General features: G+C 35.6%; 1 protein-coding gene and 1 long non-coding RNA gene across 3 annotated transcripts; one reads left to right on the top strand and one right to left on the bottom strand.

The window, feature by feature from the left end:
* Positions 1-22: 22 nt before the first annotated feature.
* On the bottom strand, positions 23-14620 carry amacr (alpha-methylacyl-CoA racemase). Of its 2 annotated transcripts, none has more exons than XM_039688332.2 (6): positions 14485-14620; positions 13881-14135; positions 13075-13218; positions 10971-11131; positions 2195-2381; positions 23-1036 (listed from the first exon to the last, which is right to left on the bottom strand). In XM_039688332.2, exons 2-6 carry the CDS (start codon positions 14125-14127, stop codon positions 627-629), a joined length of 1149 nt encoding a protein of 382 aa, XP_039544266.2. In that variant the 5' UTR covers positions 14128-14135; positions 14485-14620; the 3' UTR covers positions 23-626. The 2 variants fall into 2 exon arrangements, with proteins under 2 accessions (XP_039544266.2, XP_039544267.2); XM_039688333.2 differs by lacking the exon at positions 14485-14620 and adding an exon at positions 14296-14439.
* Positions 5402-8725, top strand: LOC148970803 (uncharacterized). Its single transcript, XR_016147559.1, has 3 exons — positions 5402-6793; positions 6982-7017; positions 7727-8725. It is a non-coding gene; the product is annotated as an uncharacterized LOC148970803 (long non-coding RNA).
* Positions 14621-15367: the final 747 nt, after the last annotated feature.

Raw genomic sequence — 15367 nt, 5'->3', positions numbered from 1 at the left:
ATGTAATAATGACAACAGATCATTTTCATCTTAAACCAAGCCATTAATTGGTTTTATTTCAATACCATTATCTTATGTCTCCAGCAATGCCTAACATTTCGATAAAGGAAGATTCAAAGGCAAAGATTTCAGTCAGCTAAGTAGTGTCTGACACAATCAGCTATTCTTGCTAAAGGCACTTTTTGATTCACAACCAAAAATGGTACATTTTAATCAACTACTACTAAAATGCCCTCACCAATACTTGAGTTAATCATTCAACAGTCTTAAAAAAAATCAAATATCCTTTTTAAAAGACATATTATGTATGTGGCTGCTAACAAATATAGAGATGTTGAGGTTATTAAAGTATATTTGCAATAGACTAATTAAATCCCACTTGACTTTCCTTGCAGCAATAACAAATGAGAGTTGAATGTGTTGGACATATCAACTTAAAAGCCCATAAGTCCATCTCAACTGAAGCATTCTGGCGAGCAACTGGTGATTCATAAGGGATATGATCATTTTGTTCTGAAAACCCCCCACACACTCACTCAATAAAACAGAAATGGAGTTCAAGTGCTCAGATTCCCACACCGCATCATTGGCCACAAATTTTAATGATTCTAGTCAGACTCTTCAGTTTATAGGCGTGCTTTAGCTTCGTTACTCTCTATGATACCGTTAGAGAGGAGCTGTTCTATTTGCGCTTGCTCAAACCCGTACTCCTTCAGCACAGTGCGGGTGTGCTCTCCGATAAAGGGGTCACGGGAGCGGCAGGCCTCCGCAGGGGAGCGGGACAGAACGGGTGCAGGTCGGGGACTAATTTCCCCCTGAGAGTCCTTGAAGAACGATGCCCTTGCCTGGTTGTGGGGATGAGAGAGTACCTCATCCAGTGACAGCACAGGGGTGACACAGGCATCTGTCCCATCGAAGATCCGACCCCACTCTGCCTGCGTTTTGGTGGCAAACACCTGGGTGAACGTCTGCCTGAGCTGCGGCCAATCAGATACACTCATTTGTGAGGGCAGGTCAGCATCTTCCAAGCCCAAACCTGTAGTGAAAAAGAATTAATCAGATAAAAAAAAAAAAAGAGGACAGAAATCAATAAAGGAGTTTAGAGGACAAGGACCAAAGGCATCTTAAAGGACTTTGAATCCAGAATCCATTAAACACAACACTGGTCTCTTCTTTTTGAGGGTCAACATGAATAACGAGAGTCATTGTGGTTTTAAAGCAAGATTGAGTACGCTGCATTTGCCCTTGGGTCATCAGGATGTGGGGTGAATCACTATGCACATTATAATAAAGCAACCTATGGCTTTGTATGTCTAGATCAGAATTGACAACCATGTAGACCAATGTGACCCAGGCAATCTTGTGGTTAAACATATCAATTGTACCCAGACATTATTCAGGCTACAGATTTATTTCAGGTGAATTGAAAGCAGCTAAATGTATACTATATGTTAAAAAAAGAAACAAAAAAGAAAATGATAACATGCAAAAAAGGAACAGAAATATAACAGAAATAAGAAAATAAAAGAATATATACAAATTAAAACATTTATAAAAATGCAATAGGGATGTAGAGAGATAATAGAACTAATAGGACCATAAAATTTCTAATTAAAAATAAAATAAAATGCAAATAATATAAGTATTAAATGAAAAGAGAATAAATAACATTGAAAAGAACATACAATAAAATCTAAAATAATAATAATTTATAAAAATAAAAATAATTAATAAAAAAAGTACAATAACTAATAATAAAAATAAATAAAATCCTGAACTACTGCCTGGAGAAAATATCTTATCTATTTGCATATACATTTACTATGAACATAGTGTGCAGTTCCTTTGCAAATTTTAAGTGTTTTGTGCTCCAGCCGCTGAAGTTGCCAGGTGCATGTCAGATAGCATGAATTAAACACCGCATGGCACAATATCCAGTAAGTTGTCAAAAGCTCTTGTCAATAAATATGCCCGTTGCTAAAAGAGTGCTAGATTCTTTAGCAAGTTTTGCTGCCAACAGCCTTACATGGGTTAACACTAGGGTTTTTTTTTTCAATGACCAAAACTACTAAAATTACATCACTATTCTGAATTAAGATAGCATGCATTCACATCGCATTTCAGAGCATGACAACATCAGTCATCAAAAAATGACAATCTAGGACCATTCTGAGAGGAAATATAATACACTAACCCAGAATAAGCTGTTCATAGAACTGAGGCTCAATCGCCCCCACTGCCACGTACTTTCCGTCAGAAGTACGGTACGTATCATAGAACGGGGCGCCACTATCCAGCATGTTTTCCCCACGAGGACGATTCCACAGGCCGAGGCTACGGGACTTCCACATGAAGGAGCCGACATATGCTGCGCCTTCCACCTAAACCCAGAGAGGTGTTTTCATAATTATTTGCCATAATTATTTCATGCTGAACAGAATGTTTGGCATTAAGCAATGAGGTTCTTGAGGAGGAAACTTTAGGCTGCATAATGCAGGAGTTGTTCATATTCATAAGGTCGTGGAATTAAGTTTACATTAAATTTATACGCAAAAACCTGTGCAGATAATTACATATTTACATGCATGAATGCATTAAGCAAGATGGAAATATGATACGTCAGGGGAAGATTTAAGCAGCTTGGTAATACAAGCACGCCACAACGAAACTATCATGGAGGTTTTCAGTAGTTTGAGTTCCACATTATGGCACCAGGACTCTAAAGGGGTCATATCATAAGTAATAAAATGGTATTTGATCTTTTATGCATAATAAAGCTTGATGTACAATAAAAACAATGTAACTTTCAGATATTTCCTTCTCATTCCAAAAGAAGCATTTGCATTATTTATGTTTTAATTGTGTGACTATAGAGAATTAATCAAACACTGCTTTCAACGATTTTTAAGTAAAAATAAAAAGATTTCCTGAGGTTTTCAGTCTGATTTAAAGAGTTTGTGTAGCACATTTCAGCACTGATTTTGTGAAGCAGTCACAATGTAGTACAGTCTTCATAAAGGCTGTTATTAAAGGATGGGGCAAGTAAACATATCTGACACAACAATAAAAAAAAGCTGTGCGAACAATGGCAGGGAAAGCAAATCATGCTGTTAATAATTTCACATAGGGACCTTTCTAAGGGGCAGCAGTAATAATAAAAAAAAAACCCAGTTGTTTACTTCAAGAGAAATGAAAAACTAGAATATGGCTGTCTGACACAAATAATAATAAGTTAAATATGTATGATATGACCCCTTTAAAGAATTATAGCACTCAGATCTTAAAATAAATTACTTATGAGTGACAAAGTTGGCCTCCAGGCTGAACTTAAGGGGTGTGTAGCAAGACTTCTAAAAAAAAACAACAACAACAACAACAACATATTTACAGATGAAAAGGAGCATTTTTTATAGGTCAAATCCTCCCAATTGATGCATAATATATATATATATACATCCATTTCAAAGACTGTGACCTTGCAAGATTGACTTCAATATAGATATACTTCATTTATTTCCCAGAGAACCCAGCCTTCAAAGAGATGTTGACAATCTGGGTTTCTATTTGAGCACATGATTGGCCTGACCACCAAGAAGTCACACTCCCAGAAGATCACTGAAGCGTGGCCTAGTACTGAATGTTATGAACTGAACTGTTATGACTCACAAGCAATTTCTTCACACTTCTTCCTTTTAATATAGTTCAGAGATATGTTAATGTGGAATATTTAGCTCTGGTTTTGGAAAACAATAATTCAAAAACATTATTCACTGGATGTTAATGGAAAGATTATAGTGGTCAAACACTATTTGGGATTTTGACCGACAGCGTACAGTACATAGCCTCAAACCAAATGTGGCATAACACAATTCTGAAATGCTAATAAAACACACAGGCATATTTAAATACAAAAAATAAATGTTGAAAGTGTAATATTTGCACTTTGTAGGGTATAATACATCCAAACTGGCAAGCGAGTTTCTAATAACACTAACGTGGCCAAAAGCTGCCGTCAGTATCAAACGGCAGGTCTTATCAAAGAGTGGCAAGGTGACTCTCACAGAAGCATGAGATAGCTTTACTGCCTAACAGGCAAACATCTAATCATCATTACTACAGCTCTCACACTGACATACACGGCTACCTCTTCACTAGCACTGCAGCTTTGCTCCAGGTCTGAATGTCTAATGAGAAATGTTCTTTAATATTGGATTGTCACATATTAAGCTTTATATTTGCACTGTTTATTTCCTTAAGGACTTAAAGTGGCAGAGCTCAGAATGTCTAGAGCAAATGACATACTGTAACCTCAGCTCCATTGTCTAACTAAGGTCTTCTAATGCATAAAAATGCATTCGTGTATTAAATTTGAAGTATCTTAACCCTTAAATGAGGTCTTAAGGTCAAAATTGTTAGGAGAACAGACAAGGACTTTTAAGAGGCTTAAGAGTTTCTTTAGCAGAGGAGAAAATGGCAGAAAGACGAAGGGGGAGAAGAAATGCATTGCGCACAATGGATGACAGTGAGTTAAACAAGACGCTTTAGATTGACACCCGGATTTCCCTTTAACGATGGCCTTGTGTTCATTCACTAACTGGGCTAACAGTAAACACAGTTCCTCCAGTTGGGCTTTCTCATCCTTGGTTATGATTCCATGTTTGTTACATTAAAACCAACACTCACACCAACACTTAAATAGACAGCAATCAGTGTAATTGGAAAGAGTGGAACAATTTTTTATCATTCTAAGCCAATCAAACACCTTATAAGAAATTAAGGATTTATATGTGTGTGTGTGTACGGTAAAATTGAAGGCTTAGAATAGGCCCTAGTCTTTTTTTCCATCTTGGACAACCAACCAATCACAGTCTTAAAAAGATTGTCTCATACATAGCAATAGAGTCAGCCCGGCCTCCTCACTAAGATGAATGTTTTTGTCTTTTCCTTACTCAGAGTTGCTCTCAGATCGGCCCTGAATCGCTCTTAAGCCAAATTTTAAGTTTAAAGTTCAAAAGTTTTTGAGCTAAATTAAGAGTTTTCTGTGAGGATTCTTAGAATCATTATGAATACGGGCCCAGATTTAGACATTTACAAGCCAATGAGACTCTCTCATATGGAACCACTCTAATGCCGGGGACACACTTAACGAGTAGCTGAAACTGAATTGAACACACTTACAGACCGTTTCCAACGACTGGAGCAAATTTTAAACACCAACTGTACGCAACAGTCTCAGACTCAGATCAGACTCTGTTCAGTCGTAAGTATCAAATAACATTAATAACCGGCCTTATAGTTGTTCAGTGTGTCCCTGGCTTAAGGACAAAATACAGGCAATATCAATCATTATTAAAGTTTTATGGTAAATATATAACAATCTATCATTGTGGTTGATTATTACACTGAAAAAAATGATTCTGAGTGCATGTAAATGTTACGTAGTTAAAATGTGTAATATTAACAATAAAATGTTACGTTTATATCTTTACATAATATATCTGGTTTTGAATTTATCTTCATTTGTTCAAAACACAAGAAAATGTGCATATTTTTACCTTACAAAATTAATCTAAGTAATCTCAGCTAATCTTTTTAGGCACACGCACTCAACAAACAATACCTTGTTTAATTTACTCAGTGCAAAAAATTACTCCCCTTCCTGTTTTTTGTCTGGAAACCCCTTGCATTTCAAACGAAGAGGAAGCCTACACGTGGAGACTGAACTCAAGGTAAGAATAAAGTTAGAAAAGTAGGCTAACAATTAAGGTTACTTGGGTTTGTACATTCTTTACAGTGTTCCAATTGTTGTACAAAAATTAGGCTTTAAATGTAATTTGGAGATTGCTTTGTCGTACGTGGATTTTCTGTTAATTACCATGTGGCAACGCTGGGATTGCTTTATGTTGCTTTACGTGTAGTCTAACATTAATTGAAACTTTGCAAGTGGCCATAGAATGGTTTGTTCTAGTGTAATTTAAAGCCAGCGTTATAATCCAGCAATAAAATAATGTAATGTTAGTGCAAGCACGTGGATTTTTAGAGCAGCCATGAATAAATTAGGGTAACATCAATCGTTTTTTCCCCCCCAACCTGGGCCTAATTTTATTCTTTAAAAAATATGTATTTGTGTTTAAGTGACTGATGGGAACAACAATCTTTTAAATTGGCCAGGAGACCGCTTCAGTGTAGATGCGAAAGAATTAACGTTAGGCCTGCAAATCGTACGTTATATGGGTAATTGCGTTCTTTTACATCCACAAAACCTGCTTGTTTTGCCACTGACATGCTATTCTAAGTGTCTGACGACATTACCTAAGATCGCGGACAGCTCCAGCGTTAAAATTAACACGTTAAATCATTTTACTTGATCTAAAAACTGACTATCATGATTATGATATTAGAAAGATTTAAGATTCCAGCTTGGATATTTGGCCACTACTTATGACAAAACTGAGTTGCAATGACTTTCTGTCTTTCTTTCTTTTTTTTTTCTTTTGTCAAATCGTGCAGATAACCATTATAATATCATTATAATTTATTTGTGTTTACATAGATGGAATTGACAGCATCCGCGAATAACTCCAAACGTGGGCGCATTTTTAGAAATATTGATTTAGTTTGCGCGCTCTGTTTTTCTTCATGGTTTGTGTAAAGTGTGTTTTATACTTTATGGTTAGAGCGCTCATTGGGGTTTTTCAGCCGTCAATCATCTCGTGAACATAGTCCCGCCTTCACAATGACGCGGTTCGCTGCACGCTTCCCCATCGGAGCTCCGAGGGAAAACAAACCCAAAGTAGGCTAACAATTAAACCGAAACTGAAGAAAATTTGCTTACTGATGAGCAGGTCAACTAATTGCAGTGTTGTGGAGAGAGTAAAATGTTAAACTATTTTTAATTAGGCTATAGTTGTAGTTACAATTTTTTGCCATGTTTTTGGTTTCTTGCATTGGTCAGTAACTATAACACTGTGTCCTTACCAGGTGATCCTCCTGACAAGTAGGCTACACTGGATAAAGGTTTGTAAATTTCTCTAAATTGGTTTATTGTAGTGAGAAAACTGGGGGTATAGTTATAATGTCAAATGGCAAAATTCCTGTTGTCCTGTTTATATAGAAAGTTTTAGTGTTCTTCAATACAGTACATGTGACACACTTACTCATGACCAGTGATGCTGGCATTTCTACAAAAAAAAATAAAAAATGACAAAAATAGTAATGCACAGTAACTTGGATAAGTAACTGAAATCTGAACACTTTTGTCAGTCACAAGCAATAATGCGCTACTATTTCCAAAAACGTAATCAGATTAAATTTACTTATCCAAGTTACTGTGCGTTACTATTTTTGTCCTTTTCTTTAGTAGAAATGATGGCTGGTATTCGATATGAAACCGAAATTGCGACACTCCCTGTGTCACTGTGTGAGAAGGCAGAATCACAACACACCACTTCCAACTATCAGAGTTATCCTTCCCGTCCAGATCCAATGCTACCACATTTTTAAATTACTATTAGTATTCTTTGAAGTTAACATTATAAAATACATAGACCTACACCACACTGCACATTCTTCGAGCACATGCTTGCACAAATGTACATAAGTATACAGAACAAAACTACCACAGCACGTAATCCCACCAAGATTTCTGTTTAGAGCAAAGAGCTGTATGCATTCTTCACATTAGCAAACAAAAAGTAGGTTAAATTCTCTCTTGTATATTTCACAGTTTTGTGATGACGACGATTCTGCAGCCATCCAAGAGGACATCACTTAATTTGTACTCAACATGTTCGTGGTCACCAAAACCAGGGATGGAGGTCTCGAGAAGCAAGCTGGAATAGCCATCAAGGGAGAAGAGGTCCTTTTTGGAATTCCCAGTGTAGCACATGCTTGCACCTATACCTTATGGGCATTATTTATCCAAATAAACTAAAATACACCTTTGGAGGATGTTAACAAAAACATGCCCTCCAAAATCCAGCTTATGGCCTAAAAGTATGACAGATGTTGTTGTTTATAACTCTGTTTGGACTTTTTGGGACTTTGGCTTATTCACCATATCCCCCAGAGTTAAATAAGTCCACACATACCCTTCTCATCTCTGTGCGTGCCGTAACAGTCAGACGCACCCACTGTTAGCCTAACTTAGCACAAAGACTGGAGGTAAACAGATCCAGCTAGCATACTAATCTTAATAAATGACAAAATAACACCAACATTTCCTATTTACATGTTGTGTTTTTTATAGTCACTGTGTGTACAAATAACAAGGTCATATGAGACACAGCCATCTTCAAAACCGTATACATACAGGGAACTATATTCTCAGAAGGTGAATCACTTCTACTTGGTCAGAGTGATTAGCGCAACACTCTGAGCGAACTCTCTGCTCCTCACCACGGGGCTTCTCAGGTGCTGTGAGAAAATCACTGCATAGAAGAAGTGCTTCACCTTCTGAGAATATAGTATCCAGTGTGTATACGGTTAGAAGATGGCTGTGTCTCATGTGACTTTGTTATTTGAACACTCTGTGACTATACAAATCACAACATTTAAATAGGAAAATGTTGGTGTTATTTTGACACTTATTAGGATTAGTATGCTAGCGGGACTGCTGACTTACTGACTTAGTTTACTTAGGTAAACTGCTATTTACCACCAGTCTTTGTGCTAAGCTAGGCTAGCAGTGGGTGGGTCAGACAGAGTTACGGCACACACGTAGATGAGAAAGGTATGTATGGACTTATCTGACTCTGGGGGATATGGTGAATAAGCTTAAGTCCCAAAAAGTCAGTGTTCCTTTAAAGTCTTAGAATATGTTACTGTACATGACTGAAAAACACAATTGTATAGAAAATACTCTGTAAATGTTTATTTTTATTGAAAAGTCCTTACTGAGAGTGTTGAAATATAGTTAAACATCTGGTTGGTTGGTTGGTTGGTTGAGACTGATGTAATACGTTTAAAGGGATAGTTCACCCAAAAATGAAAATGAAGTCATTAATTACTCACCCCCATGCTGTACCAACCCCGTAAGACCTTCGTTCGTCTTCGGAACACAAATGAAGATATTTTTGATTAAATTTGAGAGGTGGATCACTGCTACATAGGCTGCCTAAGACATTGAAACTTGACGGCCCAGAAAATCAATTAAGAAAATGTTTAAATATTCCATGTGACTACAGTGGCTCAACTATAAGTTTATATAGATTTGAAGATCACAGTTCTCGCACATGCGTCGTGGAAATCTCTTGAACTCTCGTCTTTTTTCGCACAAAAAGTAGTCTCGTCGCTTGATAAACTTATAGTTGAGCCACTGTAGTCACATGGAATATTTAAACATTTTTTTCATTGACTTTCTGGGCCGTCAAGTTTCAATGTCTTAGGCAGCCTATGTAGCAGTGATCAACCTCTCAAATTTAATCAAAAATATCTTCATTTGTGTTCCGAAGATGAACGAAGGTCTTACGGGGTTGGTACAGCTTGGGGGTGAGTAATTAATGACTTCATTTTCATTTTTTGGGTGAACTAACCCTTGGTCACAGCATGCACATCTTGAAGTATTGAAGGGGAATTTTGTTACCATATTCCTGAAGACAATAAAGCCTGTCAACTTCCACTTAATGTTCCACGTCCATTCCTTTAGCACCACCATAAAGCACAATTTTCTATTGTACACAATGTTTCAACCTGTGAGGTGAATATATTTTATTATACTTTTAAATTTTGTATACTGACCTTGTCAGTTTTTACTATCAAATGGCGAAAATGTCAACTTATATTTGATTAGCACATTCCACGGGGATAGTACCAGTTTTGAAATAGTAGTAGTAAAAAATAACTATTTGCATTTATACTTTCAGTAAAAAACTAAGTTTTTAATAATGAGTAAATGTAACTTTAAAATACACTAACATTAAAAAAAAAAAAAAAATAGATCCCACTTGAAATTTGTAATATGGAAATGTAAAAAGCTTGTTGGATTCAATCAAAATTACTCATTCAGAACTCTTAAAGTTATGTAGATCACACACATAAATAAATTACTACAGCAATGCTAAAATTAAGTTAACTTTATGTGAAAATTCTATTTCAACAAACAGAAAAATTAAGTAGTTTCAACAAAGACTTGTCTTGTTGGATCTACGTAATAAAGTTATGCAAAAAAATTCATTATATTTTTTAAGTAAATCAAGCAGATTATTTTTATCAGTGTATTTTTTGCAAAAATATGCACAAGGAAACCTCAAATTGTCATGGTTGAGCTTCATAGTTTTCATACTTCAGTGGTTTGCAAGGTTTTCTGCAGCCAAATAGTTCATAGTTTCAACCTCACAGGTCTAAATTCAAATGCATAATAATATCCATGAATAAGTAGCTACAAATTATATTTATTTGCACAGTACACAGATTTGGAGGAACATTTAGGCTCTCAAGCACCCAATGGAGAATGGGCAAGACCACTATATCCTTACTTACTTGGTCCTTACTTGGAAAATAACCACTCTAACAGTATTCACACACAGCTGTGGTAATGAAAACAGATAGTGCCAGTATAAGCAACTTGAAAAGAAAACCAAGCAATTACCGGAAATTCCAGATTGCAGGAAACTATTGACAGTCTGGTCAGAAAACGGGTCGATTATGCTAAGATATGCAAGGTTTTGAAATTGCCTCATTCCATGTATAGTGATTGGTCAAAACAGGAAAAGGAAAAGGGAAAAAACAATACACGACTGAAATGAAAGCAAGCCAGCCAGCACAAGTGCTTCTTTTTCCAATAGTTATTTAGCTTTAAAATTAGTAGCACACATCTTATCTAGCTGGCCCTGGAAACAATCACATTCAAAAGAGACTGTAGGAAACAGGAAATAGTTCTACTCTTTCTTTTTTTTTAAAGAGAAGTTAATAAAATAAAATAAAAAATATTTTTTTAAAGATATTATTTAAGATGAGGTGCAGTATCTCACCATACTGGCATCAATGATCTGGCCTTGTCCCGACCGGCTCCTCTCCAGGAGAGCCAACACAATCCCAAATGCACACATGAGACCTCCTCCAGCAAAGTCTGCCACTAAATTCAATGGAGCGTATGGTTTCTCTGAGCTACGGCCCAGCATGGACAGTAACCCTATTACAGAGAGAGAAGGACAGAGACATGCTGAGAATAGAAGAATGGATAAATAATTACTGTAAAAGTTTTTTTAAAACGCAGGCCTGCTAAAAATGTCACCAATTAAGCTTACTCTTGCATCACAAGCAAGCAACTAGTTTTAATCTTTAAGCCTGTAAAGTGTTGTTGAGAAAATTGTAAAAAAGAAAAATAATAACAATAAAAAATAAAAGAACATTGGGCATTACTGTTCTTGAGGCATTACGTGATAGCATGTATTTAACACACATACAATTACTGAAGGCCAGTTTCCAAGAAAAGCAATGTAATTACAGATAATTAGCTTACAAATGTGTATTGTACTGTCTGTTAGCATATATAAGGCCACAGCACAAAGACACACAAGGCCTGTAATCAAACTTGTGCATTATGCAGTTAATTGGTCTTTGGAATACATCCGTCAATTGCACCATCCTTGACCTTCATTGATAAAAAAGCACAATGTAAATGCATAATGTGTTTATAATTACAAGTGTGACAATGCTAAAAAAAATTGTTGTTTGATACATCAATGGTGTTTTGCATGAAAGCATGAATGCAACATTGAAATGCAGCAGCCAGGATATTACATTAATGCTTTAATGACAACCTGTCACTCACATGAGATCACAGCAATAGCAAAAAACAACAACAACAACAACCTATTCCAGATAGACAAAATCAAGTCCCACCCTACATTTATCTTGTTCGAGAAGCCATTTTACTCAAGATGTACATCACAATGGGGGAAAAAAAAAAAATTAACATTAGAATTTAAAGTCGGCATGAAATGGAAGTAGCGATTATTTCCGTTTCATGCTGACTTTAAATTCTAATGTTTTATTTAAATGTTAAAAGAATATAAGATGTCAATAGGCAAAAATCATGAATAAAAAAAAAGATAAATATAAATAAAATATCTAAAAATTGTATATAAAATATTACTTTATAAAATAATGAGCTCTAAGTAAATCATAAAATATTGAAAGAAAATAAATTGAAGAAAATCTTAAAACAGCAAAATTTCCATTGTCATTCTTTTGACAATGACCCAAACCTTATGGTCTTCAACGGCCATACTTTTTGACCCGCCCTCAAACATTGTAAATCACAACAGAGTGGGTCATTTGACCAATCAGAGCAGAGTAGGCTGGCGAAAGGGAGAGTTTTACAGAGACTAAATGTTCAAATGAACCATTTTTAGACTCTTTGAAAAATGAGGTGATGTTATATGTATACTATAAGAAAATATTAAATTTAAATAAATGTAACAATAAGAGGAAGTGGTTTATTTTGAAAGGCAATTGCCCCTTTTGACACCTGTGTGTTGCTGTAACCCGCCATTTCATCAAAACCTATTAGAGATGGACATTGCAATAAAAACCCAATCATAAAATAATTTCGCATTGGATCGCTAATGGGCCATTGGTGTGTAGAGCAGGATAATTTCAACTTGTGGCTAAATTTTTCCTTTAGTTTATACTTTTCTTCTTTGTTTTTATTGTATTATTGACTGTTTACTTGTCTTCAATAAATGTTTGAGAACTTTATTATCCTAGTTTGAATTTTTGTTATGGTACTGAAATTGATAATAAAAAAAATATTACCTACTCCTAATTGTGTTAAATAATATCGATTACAATAGTGACCAAAAACAATTGTGATAATATTTTTTTTTGCCAAAATATAGCAGCTCTACCCAAACTGCTCCATTGCTTGAGTGATGGTTTGCGGACACTCCTCAATTAATGCGGAGGAAACAAAAGTTAAACTCCTCTTGTATAAGTTTCCACCAGAGACATTTTGGACTACACAAAGCTCCATCTCTCTAATCTCTTTAGCTTCAAAACCACTGTGCCTAAGGCATTCTGGGAATGCTTATTAGCCAGACTCCTATGCACCTGTAAAACAGTGATGTTTACCTGACAAGGCCAGGTAGTTGATATCATGCCCAGCAGCCTTGGCGTAGGATCCGCTCTGACCATAGCCAGTGAGTCGAGCGTAGATCAGGCGCGGATTCTCTTTTAGCAAATCTTCAGGACCTAATCCCATCTTCTCCATAACTCCTTAATTATACCAGAGAGATTTAATAATGAGGCACGGAAGGAAAAAAACCTTGAGGGTAAATAAATGTGGATTTAGAGAGTGAACTATTATTGTTTGGATTTAAAATCAGGAAAGAAATGGCAATCACATTTAATCAAGAACATATTTTTTTCAACAATGCTTTCATTAGCACAGCTGAAATTATTTAGACAAAGGCACAATTCTGACAGAAGTGAATGGTAAATTAATTTGCAAACAAAAATGATTCTGGAACAACATTCTTTGCTAGCTTGCATTAAAACCTAATTACTGAATATATTTTTAGATGTGTTTACCATTATTATTAAGTTGATTTTGTAAGTTTATCAGTGCTGCCATAACAATTAAGATTAAAAAATGTACAAAAAATAATCAAAAAAGAAAACTAAATAAAAACAAATGGGCCTATATTTTTTTAAGTTTTTAATTTGTTATATTACAATATAGGGATATAGGTAAAGACATGCTATATACGTGCTTTACATGCTTTCTATGCCATTATACATCTTGCTGTAATAAAATACACACTATAGCTAGAAAAGGTCAACTTTATTAATTGGCAAATAATATTAAAATAATTTGGATTTAATCAGGAATAATCAGGATTTGTTGAACCATGTTTGCTTTTAATTAAGGCACTGACCTTTACGATAAGGCTCCAGAACCACATCTGATTGGACACACAGTCTTTTCAAAACAGCGACAGCTTTGGGACTCTTCAGATTCAAGGCCACTGATTGTTTGCCTCGTGCTTGAGTATCTACAGTCATTGACACCTTTGTCCGATCTACCCGGATCACCCTTGCGCCGAAGTCCGCCAGTATCATCCCGCAAAAGGGTGCAGGGGCTAGTCCTGCCAGCTCAATTACTCGCACTCCTGTCAGAGCCATAATGGATCCTGTTTATAAATATAAATAATAATAATAAAGTTACACGTGAAATAAATATTTTCAAATAATACAGTCTGGGTCTGGGAGTGGTTGAACCACTCTAAAATATAATGTACAATGTAGCTAATGCACAATATAGAATGTTGTCAAAAAATCATTAAAAAGCACCGTTCAAATGACAGTTGTTATGTCACAGTTCACTCTAGTTGTCTATTCCCAACTTATCATCAAACTGCTAAACTGGCAATAAGCTAATAACAACATTTCGTTATGAGTTTTCTGTCTAAACCAACTTTGCGTAAAAAACATCAGACACACTAGTAATTATGACTTTGAAATAAACTGCATACAACATACCGTATAAAATCTGCACTTTGAACCAAACTGCACGGCGCGTCTTTATGACGTGTGCGTGCGCATAGGATTATGGACATTGTAGTTGAAGTCTCTCAATTTCAAATTTTTAAAGGAGCTTTATTAACATGACTGTGTATCACTCTCTCTCTCTCTCTCTCTCTCTCTCTCTCTCTCTCTCTCTCTCTCTCTCTCTCTCATATAAACTGTAGGCCTAGGTAACTGGTAGTAGCATAATGGATGACATTACTTAGGCTATAGCCTATACTTTTAGAGGAATATTATGAAGACATGAACCCTATGAACCCTCCATTTCTCGCCATCATATTCTGTCACATTAATGCATTCAGAGGCAAGAGGCCCTATGGATTTTTGATATTCCATAGGGTGCAATGGATGATATGCCTTTTTATTCCATTTATTTATTTTAATCTTTGATTTTCACAAGTATTTCATCATCATCATCATCATCATCAAAGCTTTATTCAGGACACACGTGGTCAAAAAAATAGAAACAATAAAACATACAAATACAAAAAGAAACAAAAAACAGACAGAATGGACAATATCACATATTTACATAGATTAAAATGCCAATGGTTCCACATACTGGAGAAAAACCTGACTGAACTTAATGCCAGGTTCGGATGCGCCAACACTGTCAAACAGAATGCTTTAATTAGACTCTGAAAATTAAGGATTGATCCCTCAAAAATATATTACGTTTGTGCTTTCCCAAATATTCTAGTGCAGTCAGTGGATCAGTAATTAAAATTTGCTAAATAAGTAACAAATTGGATCAGATAAGACCAATTCTATTTTCTTTAAATAAACAATACTTGTATGGCAGGCAAATGTTTGGAGATACCACTGCAAAGCCATGTCT

This window comes from Pimephales promelas, chromosome 19 (assembly GCF_988280905.1).
Source record: "Pimephales promelas chromosome 19, fPimPro1.hap1.1, whole genome shotgun sequence".
Taxonomy (NCBI): domain Eukaryota; kingdom Metazoa; phylum Chordata; class Actinopteri; order Cypriniformes; family Leuciscidae; genus Pimephales; species Pimephales promelas.
The sequence above is the reverse complement of the archived record's forward strand: the minus strand, read 5'-3'. Positions and strand labels throughout refer to the sequence as shown.